Source organism: Belonocnema kinseyi, chromosome 2 (assembly GCF_010883055.1).
Source record: "Belonocnema kinseyi isolate 2016_QV_RU_SX_M_011 chromosome 2, B_treatae_v1, whole genome shotgun sequence".
Classification (NCBI taxonomy): Eukaryota; Metazoa; Arthropoda; class Insecta; order Hymenoptera; family Cynipidae; genus Belonocnema; species Belonocnema kinseyi.
In genome coordinates this window covers 139,400,082-139,422,297 of record NC_046658.1, presented here as the reverse complement: position 1 = coordinate 139,422,297, position 22,216 = coordinate 139,400,082, and the positions used below count along the sequence as shown (strand labels likewise).

At 23.4% G+C, this 22,216-nt stretch overlaps 1 protein-coding gene across 1 annotated transcript in view; it reads right to left on the bottom strand.

Annotated features, from left to right (window-relative positions):
- The window catches only part of LOC117167330 (serine/threonine-protein kinase polo), a 30,147-nt gene that overhangs the window by 3,382 nt on the left and 4,549 nt on the right, over nucleotides 1-22,216 (bottom strand). The window contains exons 2-5 of the mRNA XM_033352183.1: nucleotides 19,951-20,175; nucleotides 19,647-19,864; nucleotides 12,444-13,078; nucleotides 5,268-5,668 (exon numbers count right to left, since the gene is read on the bottom strand). Coding sequence (XP_033208074.1) covers nucleotides 5,268-5,668; nucleotides 12,444-13,078; nucleotides 19,647-19,864; nucleotides 19,951-20,175 — 1,479 coding nt within the window. The remainder of the gene's footprint in view (nucleotides 1-5,267; nucleotides 5,669-12,443; nucleotides 13,079-19,646; nucleotides 19,865-19,950; nucleotides 20,176-22,216) is intronic.

The window sequence follows — 22,216 nt, the reverse complement described above, 5'->3', positions numbered from 1 at the left end:
TTAAACCAGAATATTAATTTATTTCCAAAAGATAAATTTTCAATAAAATTCTCAATTTAAAAGTTGATTTTTTAGGAAACATTTTATTTTTAAAAGAATAGTTCAACTTTAAAACCGGGTTCCTAAATTTTTGAACAAAAATATGAATTTTTAAACAAAAAGATTAATTTAATACGAAAAAGAAAATGTTTTAAGCAAAAAGATGTATTTAGTAGTGAAATAGAAAAATGTTCAATAAAATGCAAAAATTCGCAATCATAAAGTTTAATTTTTAGGAAAGAAAGAATTTTTTTCATTTTTAAAAGAATAGTTTCACTTTAAAACCGAGTTGTTGAATTTTTGTACAAAAAGATGAATTTTTAAACAATAATATTAATTTTCTATCGAAAAAAACTATATTTTTAAACAAAATTCAAGAATTCTCAACCGAAAAGTTAAGTTTTCAAATAAAAAGATGAATTTTTAAACAAAAAGATTAATTTGCCAACAAAAAAGACAAATTATCAATAAAATTCAAGAATTCTCAGTCAAAATTGATTTTTGAGGGAAGAAAGAATTTTTGTTTTAATTTTTAAAAGAATAGTTCAACTTTAGAACCCAGTTGTTAAATTTTTGAACAAAACGATCAATTATTAAACAAGAATAATAATTTATTTCCAAAAAGACAAATTTTCAATAAAATTCTCAATCAAAAAGTTCATTTTTTAGGAAAGAAACATTTATTTTTTTATTTTTACAAGAATAGCTCAACTTTAATACCTGGTTGCTAAATTTTTTAGCAAAAAGATGAATTTTTAAACAAAAATATTAATTTTCTACCGAAAAAACTATATTTTTTGACAGAATTCAAAAACTTTCAATCGAAGCGTTAAGTTTTCAAATGAAAACATGGATTTTTAATTAAAAAGATTAATAATTTACTACCAAAAAAGATTAATTTTCAATAAAATTCAAGAATTCTTAAGCAAAAAGTTGATTTTGTATGAAATAAAGATTTTTTTAAATTTTTAAACAATAGTTCCACTTAAAAAACACAGTTGTTAAATTTTTAAACAAAAATATTAACTTTTTAGCGAAAAAATCAATATTTTTTAACAAAATGAAAAATTCGCGGCCAAAAAGTTGAATATACAACTAAAAAAGATGATTTTTTAAATAAAAAGATTAATTTACTACCAAAAACAACCAATTTTCAATAAACTTGAAGAATTCTCAATCAAAATTTTTAATTTTTAGGAAAGAAAGACATTTTTTCAATTTTTAAAGCATAGTTCAACTTTAGAACCTAGTTGTTAAATTTTTTCTAAAAAGATGAATTTTTAAACCAACATTTTAATTTACTACCAAAAGACACCAATTTTCAAGAAATTTCAAGAATTCTCAATTGAAAATTTTAATTTTTGGGAAAGAAATTGTTTTTTTTTTTTTAAACAATGATTCAACTTTTAAACCCAGTTTTTAAATCTTTGAACGAAACGATGAATTTTTAAACAAAAATATTGATTTTCTACAAAAAAAAACAATATTTTGTTTACAAAATTCAAGAGTTCTCAACCAAAAAGTTGAAATCTTAATTAAAAAAGATGAATTTTTAAATAAAAAGATTAACTTACTTTTAAAAACGAGGAATTTTAAATAAAATTAAAGAGTTATAAAAAAATTTAAAGTTTCAACTAAAAAAGGATACATTAAAAAAAAAAGACGAATTTTTAATAAAATTCAAGAATTCTACACCAAAAAGTAGAATTTTCAACTACGAAAGATTAATTTTTAAACAAAAAGATTAATTTATTACAAAAAATACGAATTGTTAACATAAAGTTGAATTATAAAGAAGTTTTTTTTTAATATAAAAAAATAGTTCAACTTTAAAACCTATTTGTTAAATTTTTTACCTAAAAGAGGACTTGTTGGTCTAAAATATTAATTTTTTACCGAAAAAAAACATTTGTTTATAAAATCCAATAATTCTACATCAAAGAGTTGAATTTTCAACAAATAAATGATAAATTTTTAAACAAAAAGATTAATTTACTACAAAAAGACGAATTTTTAACCTAATTTATGAATTTTGAACCAAAAAGTTGAATTTTCAACTAAAAAAGAATTTTTAAACAAAAAATATAAATTTCCTAAAAGAAAGAAGAATTTTTAATAAAAAAATTAATTTACTACAAAAAAAAATAATTTTCAATAAAATTCTAGAATTCTCAACCAAAAAGTTGAATTTTCGGGAAAGAAATTTTTTAATTTTTAAAAGAATAGTTCAACATTAAAAATTAATTGTTAAAGTTTTGACAAAAAGATGAACTTTTAAACAAAAATACTAATTTTCTACTGAAATAACCATATTTTTTGACATAATTCAAGAAATCTTAATCTAAAAGTTGAACTTTGAAATAAAAGGATGAATTTTTAAATAAAAAGATTAATTTTCTAACGAAGAAAAACGAATTTTCAACATATTTCAAAAATGCTCAAACAAGTGGAGTTTTTAAGAATGAAAGAAACAATTTATTTTTTATTTTTAAGAAATTAGTGTAACTTTAAAACATAGCTGTTTCATTTTTTAATAAAAAGATGAATTTTTACACAAAAAGATTAATTTTCTAATGTAAAAAACGAATTTTTAACCATTTCAAGAATTCTCAACAACAAAGTTGAATTTTCAAATGGAAAAAATGGACTTTTTAACATAAATACAATTTTTTTTTAAATTCAAGAATTCTCAACCGAAAAGTTGAATTTTCAAATTTAAAATTTTAAACAAGAGAATTAAACTACTGAAAAAATAAATTTTCAACAAAATTCCAGAATTTTCAACCAAAAATTTGATTTTTTAGGAAAGAAATATATTGTTTTTAATTTTTAAAAGAACAGTTCAACTTTAAAGTCGGTTTGTTAAATTTTTGACCAATAAGATAAATTTCTAAATAAAAATATTAATTTTCTACCGTGAAAAAATAATATTTTTAAACAAAATTCAAGAATTCTCAACCCAAAAGTTAAATTTTCAAATAAAAAAGAAGAGTTTCTAAACAAGAAAATTAATATACTGCGAAAAAAGACAAATTTTTAATATAATTCAAGAGTTATAAAAAAAAGTGGAAGTTTCAACTAAAGATAAACGTTTTTAGACAAAAAAAACTCATTTTTATTCAAATTCAAGAATTCTACATCAAAAAGTTGAATTTTCAACTAATACAGATAAATTTGTAAACAAAAATATCAGATTTTTACAGAAAAAAAACATTGTGAACAAAATTTAAGAACTCTGCACATAAAAGTTAAATATTTAACTAAGAAAGATGAATTTTTAAACAAAAAGATTAATTTACTACGAAAAAGAGAAATTTTTAAGCAATAAAATTAATTTAGTACCAAAGAAGAAAAAATTTCAATAAAATGCACAAATTCACAATCATAAAGTTTAATTTTTAGGAAAGAATTTTTTTAATTTTTAAAATACTAGTTCCACTTCAAAAATCAGCTGTCAAATTTTTGAACAAAAAGATGAATTTTTAAATAATAATATTAATTTTTCACCGAAAAAAACTATATTTTTTTAACAAAATTCATGAATTCTCATCCGAAATTTAAGTTTTCAAATAAAAAGATGGATTTTTAAACAAAAAGATTAATTTACCAATAAAAAAGACAAACTATCAATAAAATTCAAGAATTTTCAATCAAAAAGTTCAATTTTTAGGATAGAATTTATTTTTTATTTTTTAAAAGAATAGTGATTTTCTACCGAAAAATAAAACAATATTTTTTAACAAAATTCAAGAAACCTCAACTGAAAAGTTAAATTTTCAAATAAAAAAATGGGTTTTTGAAACAAAAGATTAAATTACTACAAGAAAGAAAATTTTTTAATCGAAGAGATTAATTTATTACAAAAAAGACGAATTTCGAATAAAATTCAAAAATATCCATCCAAAAAGTTGAATTATTAGGAAAGAAATTTTTTCAATGTGACCAAAAGAGTTCAACTTTAAAACTATTTGTTACATTTTTATACGAAAAGATGACTTTTTAGACTAAAATATTAATTTTCTAAATAAAAAAGAAAAAAACATTTTTTAACAAAATTCAAGAATTCTGTACTTTTTTATTTGGTACTAAAAAAAATTTCAATAAAATTCAAGAATTCTCAATCAAAAAGTTTAATTTTTAGAAAAGAATTTTTTTAATTTTTAAAAGAATAGTACAACCTTAAAACCGGGTTGTTAAATTTTTTAACAAAAAATTAATTTTTAAACAAAATATTCATTTTCTACCGAAGAAAAAACAATATTTTTTAACAAAATTCAAGAATTCTCAACCGTAAAGTTGAGTTTTCAACTAAAAAAAGATGGATTTTTAAATAAAAAGATTAAACTACTTTTAAAAAAGAGGGATTTTTAATAAAATTCAAGAGTTCTAAAAAAAAAATTCAAGTTTCAACTAAAAAAGTATACATTTTTAGACAAAAAGACGAATTTTTAGTCAAATTCAAGAATTCTCCACACTACAATCTTAAAAATCTCTTTAAATTATTAAAATCTATTACAAATTTCTCAGAATATTTTAAAGTACCCGGAAATATATTAAAATATAAATCAATACGTTAAGAGAAGGAGGAAAAGGAGGAGGAGGAGGAGGAGGAGGAGGAGGAGGAGGAGGAAAAGGAGGAGGAGCATTAAGAAAAGGAGCATAAGGATGACGAAAATTATGAGGATTAGGAAGATGAGCATTAACATAATGATTGTGAGGAGCACTAGAAGGAGGATCATTAAAAGGAGGAGAGGGAGCATGAGGAGGAGGAACATAAGGTGGAGAAACATTATGAGGAGTATTAGGAGGAGGAGCATGAGGAGGAAGAGCACTAGGAGGAGGAGGAGGGCATGAGGAGTAGGATCATTATGAGGAGCATTACAAGGATGAGCATTAGGAAGAAGAGCAATCAAAAGAGGAGCATTATGAGAAGGAGCATTAAGAGGTGGAGTATTATGAGGAGGATTACTAAGAGGAGGGGGGCATGAAGAGGAGCATTATGAGGAGCATTTGGGAGAGGAGCATTAGAAGGAAGAGCATTAGGGAGAGGAGCATTAGGATTAGGAACATTAAGAGGATTAGAATTAGGAGGAGGAGCATTAGGAGAAGATAAATGAGGAGAAGATGGAAGCAGAGAGGTGAAGGTGGAGGGTGAGAATGTATGATATTTGAAACGACTGGACAGATCTTTCTTGGAAAAGTTGATGAAGAATAATAATAGAACTGACCTGGACAGATCCATTGGTGAGCTGCATGACGACAGCTGTTTGTGTCCTGAACCACTGGTTCATGTAAGGTATTCTCGAGAGCTGGTCGCTCTGCTTGACCGCGATCGCGCCTCCCGCTTTCATCAAATGTTCCGTCATGTAGCGCAAGAAGAAATTGAGCAGCTTCATCTTCTTCTCGAGACTGTTAGGGTAGGACTGCTGGGTATAGTAGAGTTCTTTGCCATCTCGATTGATATAGTGGATATTGTGTCCATTGGCCAGCATGATTAATCGCGTGCCGTCGTTGTACATGACGCCAACACCGTCGTCCGAGAGCTGATAGCCGAAACCGTACTTGTCCGAGTAATCCACCCACTTGCTGATCCAGACAAACGGCTGGGCATCCGGATCTGTCATTTCGTCTGCAAAGCCCGCCAATCAAATCAATCGCTACAACTTCAGCCACAATCTTTCCATTTTCAAGAGAAAGAGGGCGCGGAACCGATATTCTTTCAACGGTCACAAAACAACAAAAGTCTATTGTTTTTCTTGAAATAGTCATTGAGATTGATGGATTTTCAACTTGGATTGTTTTAAATCAGAGAAGTTTATCATTTACAATAATTTCAGGATCATTTCTACCCGAAAAGTCGAATTTTCAACAAAACAGTCGAATATTTTACCAAAAAAAAAGATGATTTTTCAATGAAAAAATTCAAGTTTCAACGAAATGTCAAATTTTAAATTAACTGGCTGAATTTTCAAGCCAAAAAGACCAATTTTCAACAAAATAGTCGAATATTTTACCAAAAAATATCCCATTCAAGCAGTTGAATTTTTGAATAAAAAAGATGGATTTTTATCACAAACATTTATTTACTACCAAACATCCGAATTTTGAACAAAAAGTTGAATTTTCAAGTAAAAAAAAGGGGAATTTTTCAACAAAAAGATTAATTTCCTACAAAAAAAATTTCAATAAAATTCAAGAATTCTCAACAAAAAAGATGAATTTACAACTAAAAAGTTTACATTTTCAACTAGAAAAGATAAATTTTTTTTACCAAAAAAGACAAAATTTCAATAAAATTCAAAGAATTCTTAAACAAAAAGTTAAAATTTTCGGAAAGAAAGGAATTTGTTTAATTTTTAAACGAGCAATTGCACATTAAAACTTAGTTGTTACATTTTTAACCTAAAAGATGAATTCTTAAATTAAAATATTAATTTTCTACCGAAAAAAAAAACATTTTTTAACATAATTCAAGAATTCCGAACCAAAAAGTTGAATTTTCAACTAAAATTTTTAAACAAAAGGATTAGTTTTATACCAAAAAAGCCAAATTTTTGGCAAAATTCAAGAATTCTGAACCAAAAAAAGAATTTTCAACTAAACAAGAAGAATTTTTAAACAAAAAGATTAATTTTCTATAGAAAACAAAAGACGAATTTTGAATCAAATTCAAGATTTCTAAACCAAAAAGTTGATTTTTTAACTAAAAGATGAATTTTTAAACGAAAATTTGAATTGACTACCAAAAAGGACGAATTTTTAAACAAAAAGATTAATTTTCTACTAAAAAAGACGAATTTTTAATCAAATTCAAGAGTTGTGAACAAGAAAGTTGAATTTTTAACTAAAAAAGTTAAATTTTTAATTTAAAAAACATTCATTTTAAAACAAAAAGCCGAATTTTTGACAAAATTCAAGAATTCTGATCCAAAAAGTTGAATTTTCAACTAAAAAAGAAGAATTTTTAAACAAAAAGATTAATTTTCTATAGAAAACAAAAGCCGAATTTTTGACAAAATTCAAGAATTCTGAACCCAAACGTTGAATTTTCAACTAAAAAAGAATGGTTAAACAAAAATTTTAATTTGTTGCCAAAAAAGACGAATTTTTAAACAAAAAAATTAATTTTCTACCAAAAAAGACGCATTTTTAAACAAAAATATTCATTTACAAAACAGTCAGGGAATTTTTTTAAAGTCAGGGAATTTTTTAGCGAGCGAGTTTCATTTTTCTTTAAATATCAATATGAAATCAAATAAAATTGATTCTCTATTTGTAAAAATAGCTTTCTATTGCTGTATTGAACTATTTTGATGAATTTTTTTTGTTTAATTGATCTTTTTTGCCCTGAAAATTTAACTATTCTATTTTTGGTTAAAAATTGATCGATTTCAGTTGAAAATTAAAGTATCTCGTTGAAACTGAATGTATTTTGTTGAAAATTTACCAATTTATTTGTAATATTTTCTCTCTCTTATTGACGGAAAAATTTTTTTAGTTAAAAAGGCAACTCATGTTAAAAATACATCTTTTTTAGTTGAATTAAAATGTTTTTGATGAAAAATTAAAATCTTTTTTTATTGAAATATCAACAACAGAATTTTTTTTCTGAATCCTTTTTTCAATGAACATCTAATTAACAGGTTAAATATTAAACTCTTTTGATCAAAATTATTTTTATTTAAAGTTCATCATGTTAAACGAAAATTTATCTCTTTGGTTGAAACCTGAAATATTTTGCTGAAAATCAGTTGTTTTTTTTTTGAAAATTAAATCTTATTGACTGAAAATGTAATTATTCCAGTTGAATGCTGCATCACTTTAATTAAAATTTATCTCTTTGGTTGTTTATTAATTTTTGTAACGAAAATCTAGCTATACAATTTCTGTTTCGTTAAAAATTCAAGTATTCTTTTTAAATATTCATCATATTATTTGAACTCTGAACCGGAAAGTTGAATTTTAAACTAAAAAAAGAAGAATTTTTAAACAAAATGTTAATTTACTATCGAAAAAGACGAATTTTTAATCAAATTCAAGAGTTTTGAACCAAAAAGTTGAATTATCAAACAAAAAAGAAGAATTTTGAAACATAGTATTAATTTACAGTTGAAATTTCTTTCTGAACACATAAAATTAGCAACAAAAAGATTAATTTTCTATAGAAAGAGAAACAAATTTGTAATCAAATTCAAGAGTTCTGAATCAAAAAGTTAATTTTTTAACTAAAAGAATAATTTTTAAACAAAAAAATTAATTTTCTATAAAAAAAGACGAATTTTCGATAAAATTCAAGAACTGTGAACCAGAAAGTTGAATTTTTAACTAAAAAATAATCATTTTTAAACAAAACGTTGATTTACTATCGAAAAAGACGAATCTTTAATCAAATTCAAGAGTTCTGATCGAAAAAATTGATTTTTTAACTAAAAAAAAAAAATTTTTAAACAAAAGTATTAATTTACTACCAAAAAGGACGAATTTTTGACAAAATTCAAGAATGCTGAACCAGAAACTTGAATTTTTAACTAAAACAGATAAATTTTCAAACATAAATATTAATTTACTACCAAAAAAGACGAAGTTTTAATCAAATTAAAGAGTTCTCGTCTACAAAGTTGAATTTTCAACTAAATAAGAATTTTTAAACAAAAGATTAATTTTCTATAGAAAACAAAAGACGAATTTTGAATCAAATTCAAGAGTTCTGAATCAAAAAGTTGATTTTTTAACTAAAAGATTAATTTTTAAAGCAAAAGATTAATTTAACACGAAAAAGGATGAGTTTTGACAATGTTCAAGAGTTCTAAACCAAAAAGTTGAATTTTCAATTAAAAAAAAAAAAGAATTTTGAAACAAAATATTAATTTACTATCGAAAAATACAAATTTTTAATCAAAATCAAGAGTTCTCAACCACAAAGTTGATTTTTCAACTGAAAAAAAGAATTGTTGAAGAAAAATTTTATTTTACCAACAAAAAGGACGAATTTTTAAACGAAAAGATTAATTTTTTACCAAAAAAAGCCAAATTTTCGACAAAATTCAAGTGCTCTGAACCAGAAAGTTGAATTTTTAACTCAAAAATATTAATTTTTAAACAAAATATTAATTTTCAAACAAAATATTAATTTAATATCGAAAAAGATTAATTTTTAATGAAACTCCACGGTTCTGAACCAAAAAGTTGAATTTTTATTTTTAAAAAGTTAAATTTTTAAATAAAAGAGATGAATTTTTAAACAAAAAGATTAATTTAATACGAAAAAGGATCTGTTTTCACAAAGTTCAGGAGTTCTGAACCAAAAATTTGAATTTTCAATTTAAAAACCAAAAAATTTTTTAACAAAATATTAATTTACTATCGAAAAATACAAATTTTTAATCAAAATCAAGAGTTCTCAACCACAAAGTTGAATTTTCAAACCAAAAGATTACTTTTCTACCAAAAAAGCCGAATTTTCGAGAAAATTCAAGAACTCTGAACCAGAAAGTTTAATTTTTAATTTAAAAAAAAGGGAATATTTAAACCAATGGTTAATTTACTATCAAAATAGACGATTTTTTAATCAAATTCAAGTGCTCTGATCCAGAAAGTTGAATTTTTAACTCAAAAATATTAATTTTTAAACAAAATATTAATTCTGAATCAAAAAGTTGAATTTTTAATTTAAAAAAGTTAAATTTTTAAATAAAAGAGATGAATTTTTAAACAAAAAGATTAATTTAATACGAAAAAGGATGTGTTTTCACAAAGTTCAAGAGTTCTGAACCAAAAAGTTGAATGTTCAACTAAAAGCGAAGAATTTTTGAACAAAAAGATTAATTGTCTTAAAAAACAAAACAAATTTTTAACTAAATAAGTTGAATTTTTAACTAAAAAAAGATAAATTTTTACTAGAAAAAGATAAATTTTCTAGTAAAAAAAACCTGAATTTTTGACAAAATTCACGAATTCTGAACCATAAACTTGAATTTTCAGCTAAAAAATAATTTTTAAACAAAATATTAATTTACTATCGAAAAAGACGAAATTTTAATTAATTTAAGAGTTCTGAACCAAAAAGTTGAATATTTAACTAAAAAATTTTAATTTTTAAGTTAAAAGATGAATTTTTAAACAAAAAGATTGATTTTCTACCAAAAAAGCCGAATTTTGAAAAATTTTAAGAATTCTCAACCAAAATGTTGAATTTTCAATTAAGAAAAATAAATTTTTTAACAAAAAGATTAATTTTCTACAAAAAAAGACAACTTTCTTAATTAAATTCAAGAATTTTGAACCAAAAAGTGGATTTTATACAAAAAAAGTAGAATTTTTAACTAAAAAAGTTGAATTTTCAACTAAAAAAAGAAAGAATTTTTTAACGAAATAATTAATTCACAGTTGAAATTTCCTACTGAAAACATGAATTTTTCAACAAAAAGATTAATTTTCTACCAAAAAAGATGACTTTTTTTTAATGAAATTAAAGAATTTTGAACCAAAAAGTTGATTTTATACAAAAAAGTGGAAGTTTTAACTAAAAAATATGAGTTTTTAAACAAAAAGATTAGTTTTCTTCTAAAAAAGCTGAGAAAGTTGATTTTTTAACTAAAAAATAATCATTTTTAAATAAAACGTTAATTTACTATCGAAAAAGACGAATCTTTAATCAAATTCAAGAGTTCTGATCGAAAAAGTTGATTTTTTAACTAAGAAAAAAAGAATTTTTAAAGAAAAGTATTAATTTACTACCAGAAAGGACGAATTTTTGATAAAATTCGAGAATTTTTAACCAAAAAGTTGATTTTATACAAAAAAGTAGAATTTTTAACTAAAAAAGATGAATTTTTAGCAAAATGCTTAATTTTCTACTAAAAAAGCCGACTTTTTAAAATGAAATTCAAGAATTTTGAACCAAAAAGTTGATTTTATACAAAAAAAGATGAATTTTTAAACAAAAAGATTAATTTTCTACTAAAAAAGCACAATTTTCGACAAAATTCAAGAAAACAAGAATCCAACGACCAAATTTGGACCACAACGAATGAACGATAACAAAAAAAAAACCTATTGTAATCTGAAAAAAAAAACAAAAAACAAAAAAAAATAAAGTAAAATAAAATTTTCGGAAAGAGAGAGAGCACCTGTTCGTGGGTGCTGTCAATTTCTACCACTTGAAATTTTCTTGCCTTGATAAGGGCAAACGTTGCCGAAACGTTGGTAAAGCAAATTTATTTATTTATGTTTTTTATTTTATTGTAATTTCATGTTCATGAAAATAAAAAAGACGAAAGAAAGAGAAAGAGAAGGAAGGGGATGTAGTTGGCTGCCTTCTCATTTTTCTTTCCTCTTTTTTAATTTTTTTCCGAAAATTTTATTTTGTAAAATGATTTGATGAAACAAATCAATCCTTTCTTCGACCGTTGATATTTATTGATTTCTGTCATTTCGTCAATTTCTGTTCGTCCGTTCTAACCTACGCCAAATTTGTTTTCTCGTATAATTTTTAAAAAATGTAGTTGTAATCGATTGAAGTCTCGAAAAAAATTTTGTTGAGACTTCAAAAAATGACTAAATTTTAATTAATTTTCTTAAAACTATTGACTGAAATGTTCCTTTTTTTTACTGAAAATTGATCTGTTTGACTATTTAAACTATCATCAACTCCGGTTTAAGAACCTTTGAAAAAGGTACGCATGTGTACTGAAACGTCAGGTAGCTTTGAAAGGAGTTTTTTCTATTAAATAAATATCTGAGTTTCGAAGAACATGTTTTTTTGACTCATATTTATTTTTTCGATTTACGATTGGACCGTAAGACATAAATAATTTGAAATCTACGATTTGAAGTCAATAAATTTTATTTCATTTTATTTTTCTTTTGTTTTTTTTTCAGATTACAATAGGGTTTTTTTTTTTTGGTTTTCGTTTATTCATTGTGGTCCAAATTTGGTCGTTGGATTCTTGTTTTGTTTAACAGGATTTTGCATCAATTTGATTATTGGAAGTTAAATAGGATTTTTAATTTGGATTTTGGTTTAATTTAAATTTCGTAAATTTTGAAACTTCAAGAAATCTGCACCAGAAAGTTTAATTTTTAATTTCGAAAAAAAAGGGAATGCTTAAACCAACTGTAAATTTACTATCGAAAAAGACAATTTTTAAATCAAATTCAAGAATTCTAAACCAAAAAGTTGAATATTTAACTTGAGAAGGAGAATTTCGAAAGAAAAAGATTAATTCAAAGTTGAAGTTTCACACTGAAAAGATCAATTTTCGAACAGAAAGACCAATTTCCTATAAAAACCAACATGCAAACATTTGTAAACGTAGAAAAAAAAACCCTTAGTTTTATCGAGGATCTCCTGAGCGGCCTAATAGAGATGAAAAGGTAGCATAGTTTAATCAACGATCCCATACCTGCAGACGAAGCCAGTTTCTGGGCAGGTTTCGATTTGAGAACCCCGTGGAGCTGCTCCTTGAGCGTCGCCAACATCCGCTTGTTCTCCTGGTTCTGCTTCTGCACGTCGTTGACCAGTTGGCCTTGCTCGGCGGAGGCCTTGGCTTTCGAGGTGGGGCTCGCGAACTTGTTGCGCTGAGGACTGCTCGGGACTCTGAAGACGATGTCGCCACTCTCCCCGGAATTGTAATTGTTCATGTTCATCTCCGAGAGCGGCTTCCGGTTGTTGTGTGACTCGAGTGTGTCCAGCCTGGGCGCCATCGTCAGACAGGAGAGCGGCAGACTCAGCGGCAGGAAGCCGCTGGTGAAGAATTCGTCCTTGATCAGCTTGGAGACGCTGGGCCGTTTCAGAGGGTTGCCCTGCAGCATGCTCGAGATCATCGTCATGGCGGGCCTCGAGACCGAGGAGGGCATTTTGTACTGCACTTGCTTGATCCTCGAGTAAGTCTCTTTCAGACTGGAGGTCTCGAAGGGCGGCTTTCCGACCAGCAGTGTGTACATTATGCAACCGATGCTCCACACGTCCACCTCGAAGGAGTGGCCAACCTTGGTCAATATTTCTGGGGCTATGTAATTCGGAGTCCCGCACAAGGTCCTGCAAACAACCGACACTTTCTTCTCTCATCCTCGAAACTAATTCACAGACTTTCGAGAACTAAATTCTCGCAAAATAGAGGCTTTCAATAAAAAGAAAGACTTTCTTTTCCGAAGACAGTTTTCAGGGTGGCTGTTTTATTTCAAGAAGAAAAATCCCCTCCCGCTCGCGTTTCCCCGGTTCACAAATATTTTTTAAGGTATTTCATTTTTTTAGCAAAAATATCAATGTGAATCAAGGAGAAAAGAAAAAATAATAACGAATTTTATAGAAATAATATGGATTTTTTTAATCAAAAATATTAATTTTCTACCGAAAAAGAATAATTTACTAGCAAAAAAGAGAGGAACTCTCAACCCAAGAATTGAACTTTAAATTTTAATTAAAAGTTGAATTTATACATAAAAAAGAACCGTTTTCGACTAAAAATGGAATATTTACATTTTTAACTACTAAAGTCATTTTTCAACAAACAAAAACAATGGAATTTTCAACAAATTTCAAGAATTCTCAAGCAAAAAGTTAAAATTTTAACTAAAAAGAATGAATTTTTTAACAAAAAGTTAATTTACTACCAAAAAAGAGGAATTTTTTAGAGAAACAATTTTATTTTTTTTTTATTTTTAAGAAAGTAGTTCAACTTTAAAACTGAATTATTATATTTTTAACAAAACGAGGAATTTTCAAACGAAAAGATTTTTTTTCTATAAAAAAAACCTATTTTTTAAAACAAAAATCAAGATTTTGCAACCAAAAAGTCGAATTTTTAACCAAATTTAACAATTCTCAATCAAAAAATTAATTTTTAACCGAATTCAAGAATTCTCAACCAACATATAAATTTTAAAAACAAAAAATATTAATTTTCTACGAAAAAACCGAATTTTTAACAAACTTCAAGAATTCTCAACCAAAAAGTCGAATTTTAAACCGAATTAAACAATTCTCAATCAAAAAAATAATTTTTAAATAAAGAAAATTAATTTTCTATCGAAAAAAAAACAATTTTTAACAAAATTCAAGAATTCTCAACAAAAAAATGAATTTTTGAATACAAAAAATTAATTTTCTATTAAAAAAAAAACGAATTTTTAACCAAATTTAAGAATTCTCAACCAAAAAGCCGAATTTTTAACCAAATTTAACCATTCTTGACAAAAAAAATTAATTTTCTATCGAAAAAACGAATTTTTAACAAAATTCAAGAATTCTAAATCAAAAAACGAATTTTTAACGTAATTCAACAATTTTCAATCAAAAAGTCGAATTTTTATCGAAATTCAAAGAATTCTCAACCAAAAAATTAATTTTTAACGTAATTCAACAATTTTCAATCAAAAAGTCGAATTTTTATCCAAATTCAAAGAATTCTCAACCAAAAAATTAATTTTTAAATAAAAAAAATTAATTGTCTATCGAAAAAAAAAACAGAATTTTAAACAAAATTCAAGAATTCTCAATCAAAAAACGAATTTTTAACGTAATTCAACAATTTTCAACCAAAAAGTCGAATTTTTAACCAAATTTAACAATTCTCAACCAAAAAATTAATTTTTAAATAAAAAAATATTAATTTTCTACCGAAAAACCCGAATTTTTAACAAACTTCAAGAATTCTCAACCAAAAAGTCGAATTTTAAACCAAATTAAACAATTCTCAATAAAAAAATTAATTTTAAATTAAAAAAATTAGTTTCCTATCGAAAAAAAAAACAATTTTTAACAAAATTCAAGAATTCTCAAACAAAAAATGAATTTTTAACAAAATTCAAGAATACTCAACCAAAAAATGAATTAAAAAAATAATAATAATTTTCTATTGAAAAAAACAATAATTTTGAACAAAATTCAAGAATTCTCAACCAAAAAGTTAAAATTTCCACTAAAAAAGATGCATTTTTTAACAAAAAGTTAATTTACTACTAAAAAAGACGAATTGTTGAGAGGGAAACAATTTTTTAATTTTTCAATTTTTTACGAAAGTAGTTCAACTTTAAAAACTAGTTGTTATATTTTTAACAAAACAGTTGATTAATTTTCCATCGAAAAAAACGATTTTTTAACGAATTTTTAAACAAATTCAACAATTCTCAACCAAAAGACGAATTTTTAAATACAAAAAAAAATTATTTTTCTATCGAAAAAAAACACAAATTTTTAACAAAATTCGGGAATATTTAATAAAAAAATTAATTTAAAAATTTATTTTTAAATAAAAAAAAAATTAATTTTCTATGAAAAAAACGAATTTTTGACAAAATTCAAGAATTTTCAGCCAAAAAATGAATTTTTAAATAAAAAAAAAAAATTATTTTTCTATTTAAAAAACCGGAATTTCTAACAAAATTCAAGAATTATCAACCAAAAAGTCGAATTTTTAACAAAATTAAACAATTCTCAATAAAAACTTGAATTTTAAATAAAAACTATTAATTTTCCATCGAAAAAATAATTAATTTTTAACCAAATGCAAAAATTCTAAACAAAAAATTCGGATCTTCAATTGAAAAAGATAAAATTTTTAACTAAAAAATATGAATTTTTAAACAAAAAACAAAGTTGAATTCTAACTTAAAAAAGAACCGTTTTCGACTAAAAATGGAATATGTAAATTTTCAATTACTAAAGTAATTTTTCAACCAAAAAAAAATTAATTTTCCATCAAACAGTTTAATTTTCAATCAAAAAGATAAATTTTTTAAAAACAATTTTGTATAGTCTACCAAAAACTATATTTTTAACCAAAAGGATGAGTTTTTAAGCAAAAAGTTGAATTTTTAACAAAATTCAAGAATTCTGAACCAAAACGTTGAAGTTTCAACTAAAAAAAGATAAATTTTTAAGCAACAAAATTAATTTAATACAAAAAAGAATAATTTTTTAAGAATAATATTAATTTAAAACCAAAAAGACCAATTTTCAATAAAATTCCAATTTTTAACCTAAAAGATGAATTTTTAAACTAAAATATTAATTTTCTATAAAAACAATACAAAAATTTATCACGGTCAATGAAATTTAAAAAACGGAACACTGAAGCTAACAAATTTTTAACGTTATCATTTTCAATGCTCTAAATTAAAAAATGAATCCATGAACTTAAAAACTTTTCAAAATTACATAATTTTAAGAAATTTTAAGCTAGAAACATCAAATATTGAAAAATTGAAAAAATTTTCAATTGAACACTTCTTAAATTAGAAATTCAATTATTTTCTTTTTAAATAGTTTAAACATCCTTGGAAAGCTTCAACATTTTATTTCAAAACCTTGAGAAATCTAGAAGTTGTTTTAAATTATAAATTATTTTGGAAATTTTTTCGGAATTTCGAAATATCTATCAAAATGAATTTCAAAGATTTCAACGAAGTTTTCAAAAAAGATTCAAGAAAATTTTAAGAAAACTTTCCAAAATTTGCAAGATAATTTTAAATCTTTTTAAATTCCTAAATATCTCTTAAAATTACTCAATTTTTTCTACAAATTTTTATTTGTAAATTATACATCAAAATTCAAGAATTCTCAACCGAAAAATGAATTTTTAAATAAAAAAATTAATTTTCTATAAAAAAACGCATTTTTTAAAAAATTCAACAATTCTCAACCAAAAAATTAATTTTTAAATTAAAAAAAATAATTTTTTATCGAAAAAGTCGAATTTTTAACAAAATTCAAGAATTCTCAACCGAAAAATAAATTTTTAAATAAATAAAATTAATTTTCAATCAGAAAACAAACGAAATTTTAACAAATTTCAAGAATTCTCAACCAAAAACTTAAAATTTCAACTAAAAAAGATGCATTTTTTAACAAAAAGCTAATTTACTACCAAAAAATACGAATTTTTAAGAGGAAATTTTTTTTTAATTTTTAAGAAAGTAGTTCAACTTTAACACCTAGTTGCTATATCTTTAACAAAAAGGATGAATTTTTAAATAAAAAAAAAAAAATTTCTATCGAAAAAAACGAATTTCTAACAAAATTCAAAAACTCTCAACTAAAAAATAAATTTTGAAATCAAAAGATTAATTTACTACAACCAAATGAATTATCAATAAAACTCAAGAATTCTCAACCAAAAGGTCGAATTTTTAACCAAAAAGGATAAATTTTTAAAGAAAAACAAAGTTCAATTTTAAAAAAAAGTTTAATGCTAACTTTGAAAAAGAACCATTTTCAACTAAAAGTGGAATATGTACATTTTTAATTACCAAAGTAATTTTTCAACCATAAAAACAAAGGAATTTTCAACAAAACAATTCAATTTTTAAAAACAATTTTGAATGGTCTACCAAAAATTCCATTTTTAAGAAATTTGTTACCGTAGTTGGTAAATTTTTAACCAAAAGAATGAGTTTTTAAACAAAAAGATTCGTTTTCTCTCAAAAAAGACGAATTTTTAATCAAATTTAAGCATCTCGATTCAAACAATTGAATTTTTAAATAAAAAATATGGACTTGTTAACATAAACATTAATTGACTACCAAAAAGTCGATTTTTTAACAAAATTCAATAATTCTTAACCAAAAAGTTGAGCTTTCATATAAAAAAGTTAGATTTTTTAACAAAAATATTAATTTTCTACGAAAAAAGTCGAATTTTTGTTCAAATTCAGGAGTTCTGAACCAAAAGTTGAATTTTCAAGTAAAAAAGAAGAGTATTTAATCGAATTCAAAAATTCTGAACAAAAAAGTTGAAGTTTCAACAGAAAAAAATGAATTTTTAAACAAAAAGATTAATTTACTACAAACAAAAAAAGAAATTTCAATAAAATTCAAGAATTCTCAACCAAAATGTTGAATTTTTTAATGAAATTTAAGAATTATCAACCAAAAAATGAATTAAAAAAAAATTGGAACAAAAAAATTACCAATGTAATTTTCAATGAAAAGAAAAAAAAATTTTCAACATAACAATTGAATTTCTAACCAAAGACGAATTTCAACCTAAAAATATGAATTTAAAACCAGATCGTTATCTTTTATATTAAATTAAAAATGAACGAATTTTCAAATAAAAAGGTAGATTTAAACCAAACAATTTGAACTTAACAAAATAAATACACAAATTAAATAAACCAAATAGCTAAATTTTCTATAAAAAGATAAATTTGCAATCAAAAATGCAAAATTTTCTGCAATGTAAATTGTATTTTCAATCCAAATGAGCAAATTTTCAGCAAAAAATTTGAATTTTTGAACAGAAAAGATGCAATTAACAAAAAAGCTTAATTTTCGACAAAATAATTAAATTTTGAACGAAAAAATTCAATTTGTAATCTAAAAAGATGAATTTTCAATCAAAAAGATTAGTTTTCTAGGACAAATAGTTAAATTTCAAAGTATAAAACAAATTCATTTCCAACCAAAAATGAAATTTAAATTTGCAGTTAAAAAAATTGATTTATTTATGACTAAAAAGAGATTAATTTTCAATCAAGAAAGTACTTTCAATCGAAAAAGGACGCCAAATTCAAACTGTTGAATTTTTAACAAAAAAGTTAATTTTCGATCAAATAATAAAATTTAAAAGAAATAGTTTAATTTTTAATCAAACAGTTTGATTTTTCTACCAAAAAGCTAAATTTTCAACCAGAAAGGTCAACTTTCTACCAAAAACGAAAGTTTTTTTTTAAATACAAGAATTTTCAACCAATCACTAAATTTCTGTCGAAATAGATGAATTTTTGAACTAAAAAGACCACTTTTCAATCTAAAAATATGAATTTTAAACCAAATTTTTAAACGAACAATTCAATTTCAAATTTGGATTTATAAATAATAAGTGAAAACTTTTATTTGTAGAAAAAATTTAAGTAATTTTAAGAGATATTTTGAAGTTTTAAGAAAATAAACATTTTTTAAATTAAAATTTTGAAATGATTTCAAATAATTTAAACAAAGTCTGCGTCCCGACAAAATGCAGCTATTTGCACTAATTTGTTGCAGATTTAAAACAAACAATTAGAAGCCTAGGAAAATTGAAAAAGATTTTTCATTTTGAACAATTATTTTAACAGAATGTTTAGAAAGATTTTCAAAATTGTCAAAAAGAACCTGGAAGATTTTAACGATTTTTTTTTAATTTGCAGTATTTTCTAAAAATTGTAGGAAAAATTCGATTCATTTAAAAATATATTTAAAAGATCTCAAAAAAAAAATATCACACAAATTAAACATTTTAAAATAAAATAATTAAAATTATAAAGTTCAAAAAGTTCTTCGAAATTTAAACGATTCTTTTTCTTAATTAATAAAATCTGAAACTTAAATCAGTTAAAAATTCAATAATTTAGACTGAAACAATAGGCTTGAAAAATATTTTTTTGTTAAATAAAATATTTTAGAATTAAGGATAGAAAAACTGAAAATCATTAATAAAAAATATATAAATTCAAATAATTTATCAATTATTATCATAATATTAATTTAGTTCGCGTTTAATTTTTAAAAAAACGAGAAAAAATGGGGAAAAAAGTAAATCTTTTTTAAAAAAGGGGGGGGGCAGGAAATAGTGTAAAGTCTCTAAATAAATAATTTTTTAAACTAAATTTGGTAAACTATTTACTTTTTTCGTTCGCCATCGTTTTCTATTTTAGTTGCCAATCCAAAGTCGCCGATTTTGACTTGCAACTCGTCGTTAAGGAAAAGATTTCCGAGCTTCAAATCCCTGTGAATTATCCTGTTTTGATGCAGATATTGTACGCCTTCCAAAATCTGCTTCATGTAGAATCGAGTTTCGTATTCGGTCAAAGCTTTTCTCCTCTTGTGCAATTCCATCATTGACTAAATAAAAAAATGTTGCCGGATTACGAGAAATTTATATATTTTCTCAAAAGTTTTTATTTGGTAGAAATAAAATTAATATTTACCCTCTTTCGGCAGAGCTCAAGGATTATATAAATATTATGTGAATCGTCGAAAAATCCATGGAAACCGACAACGTTTTTGTGGTCTAGGCTTTTATGGATATGAATTTCCTGTGTCATCTTTTCCCTTTGATTACTTTTGGTCATAATCGATTTTGGGACAATCTTCCCGGCGTAAACATAGTTGGATTGCGAATCTCGAATTTCATAGCATTTCGCAAACCCACCCTGCAAATAAAATCGTAATAATTCGCGTCAAAAATTTAGTTTTTAAATTAATATTTGAAAATAATTCGATAAGAGGCCTTAGACCAATTATGTAACGAATACTTTTAAGAGAGTGAATATTTTATAAACAAAATAGAACATTTTCAAATTTATTAATTTATTTTAAACGAAACAAAAATTCAAGAATTATCAACCAAAAAATTAATTTTTAAACAAAGACAATTAAGTTTCTATCGGAAAAAAACGAATTTTTAACAAATTTCAAGAATTCTCAAACAAAAAGTTAAAATTTCAACTAAAAAAGATGAATTTTATAACAAAAAGTTAATTTACTACATAAGAGGGAAACAATTTATTTTTTTATTTCTTACGAAAGTAGTTCAACTTTAAAACCTAGCTGTTACATTTTTAACAAAAAGAATGAATTTTTAAGTAAAAAGGATTTATTTTATATAAAAAAAGCAATTTTATTAAACAAAATTCAAGAATTCTCAACAAAAAAGTCGAATCTTCAACTGAAAAAGATAAATTTTTAAACAAAAAGATTAATTTTCAACTAAAAAAGATGAACTTTTAAACAAAAAACAAAGTTGAATTCTAACTTAAAAAAGAACCGTTTTCGACTAACAATGGAATATGTAAATTTTCAATTACTAAAGTAATTTTTCAACAAACAAAAACAATGGAATTTTCAACAAATGTCAAGAATTCTCAAGCAAAAAGTTAAAATTTTAACTAAAAAAAAAATGAATTTTTTAACAAAAATTTATTTTACTAACAAAAAAGACGTATTTTAGTTCAACTATAAAACCTAGTTGTTATATTTTTAACAAAAAAATTAATTTTTAAATAAAAAAGATTTTTTTTCTAAAAAAGCGATTTTTTAAAATAGAATTCAAGAATTCTGAGCCAAAAGTGAATTTTTAAATTTTAAAAATATTAATTTTCTATCGAAAAAAAACTAATTTTTAACCAATTTCAAGAATTCTCAACCAAAAAGTCGAATTTTTAACCAAATTTAACAATTCTCAACTAAAAAATTAGTTTTCAACCAAATCCAACAATTCTCAACCAAAAAACGAATTTTTAAATACAAAAAAAAATTAATTTTCTATCGAAAAAAAAAACAAATTTTTAACAAAATTCAGGAATTCTCAACCAAAAAGTTAAAATTTCAACTAAAAAATAATTTTTTAACAAAAACTTAGTTTACTATAAAAATACGAATTTTTAAGAGAAACAATTTATTTATTTTTTATTTTCTTACAAATTTAGTTCAACTTTAAAACCTAGTTGTTATATTTTTAACAAAAAGGATGAATGTTTAAGTGAAAAAGATTTATTTTCGTTAAAAAAAAGCGATTTTATTCAACAAAATTCAAGGATTCTCAGCCAAAAAGTCGAATTTTTAACCAAATTTAACAATTTTTATCTAAAAATGAATTTACAAAAATAATAATTTTATAGCGAAAAAAAACAACTAATTTTGAACAAAATTCAAGAATTCTGATCGAAAAAATTAAAATTTTAAATAAAAAAGATGAATTTAAAAAAAACGTAATTTACTACCAAAAAAGACGAATTTCTAACAAAATTCAAGAATTCTCAACCAAACAGTCGAATTTTTAACCAAATTTAAGAATTCTCAACAAAAAAATAAATTAAAAAAAAAAAATTTTCTATCGAAAAAAACACCTCATTTTTAACAAAATTCAAGAATTCTCAACCAAAAGGTTAAAATTTCAACTAAAAAAGATGAATTTTTTAACAAAAAGTTAATTTACTACAAAAAAAGGCGAATTTTTGAAAGGGAAACAATTTTTTCTTTTATATTTTTTACGAAAGTAGTTCAACTTTAAAAACTAGTTATGTTTTTAACAAAAAGAATGAATTTTTAAACAAACAAAATTTATTTTCTATATAAAAAAAGCGATTTTATTAAACAAAATTTAAGAATTCTCAGCCAAAAAGTAGAATTTTGAACCAAATTTAACAATTCTCATCGAAAAAATGCATTTTTTAATTTTTTTAAATTAATTTT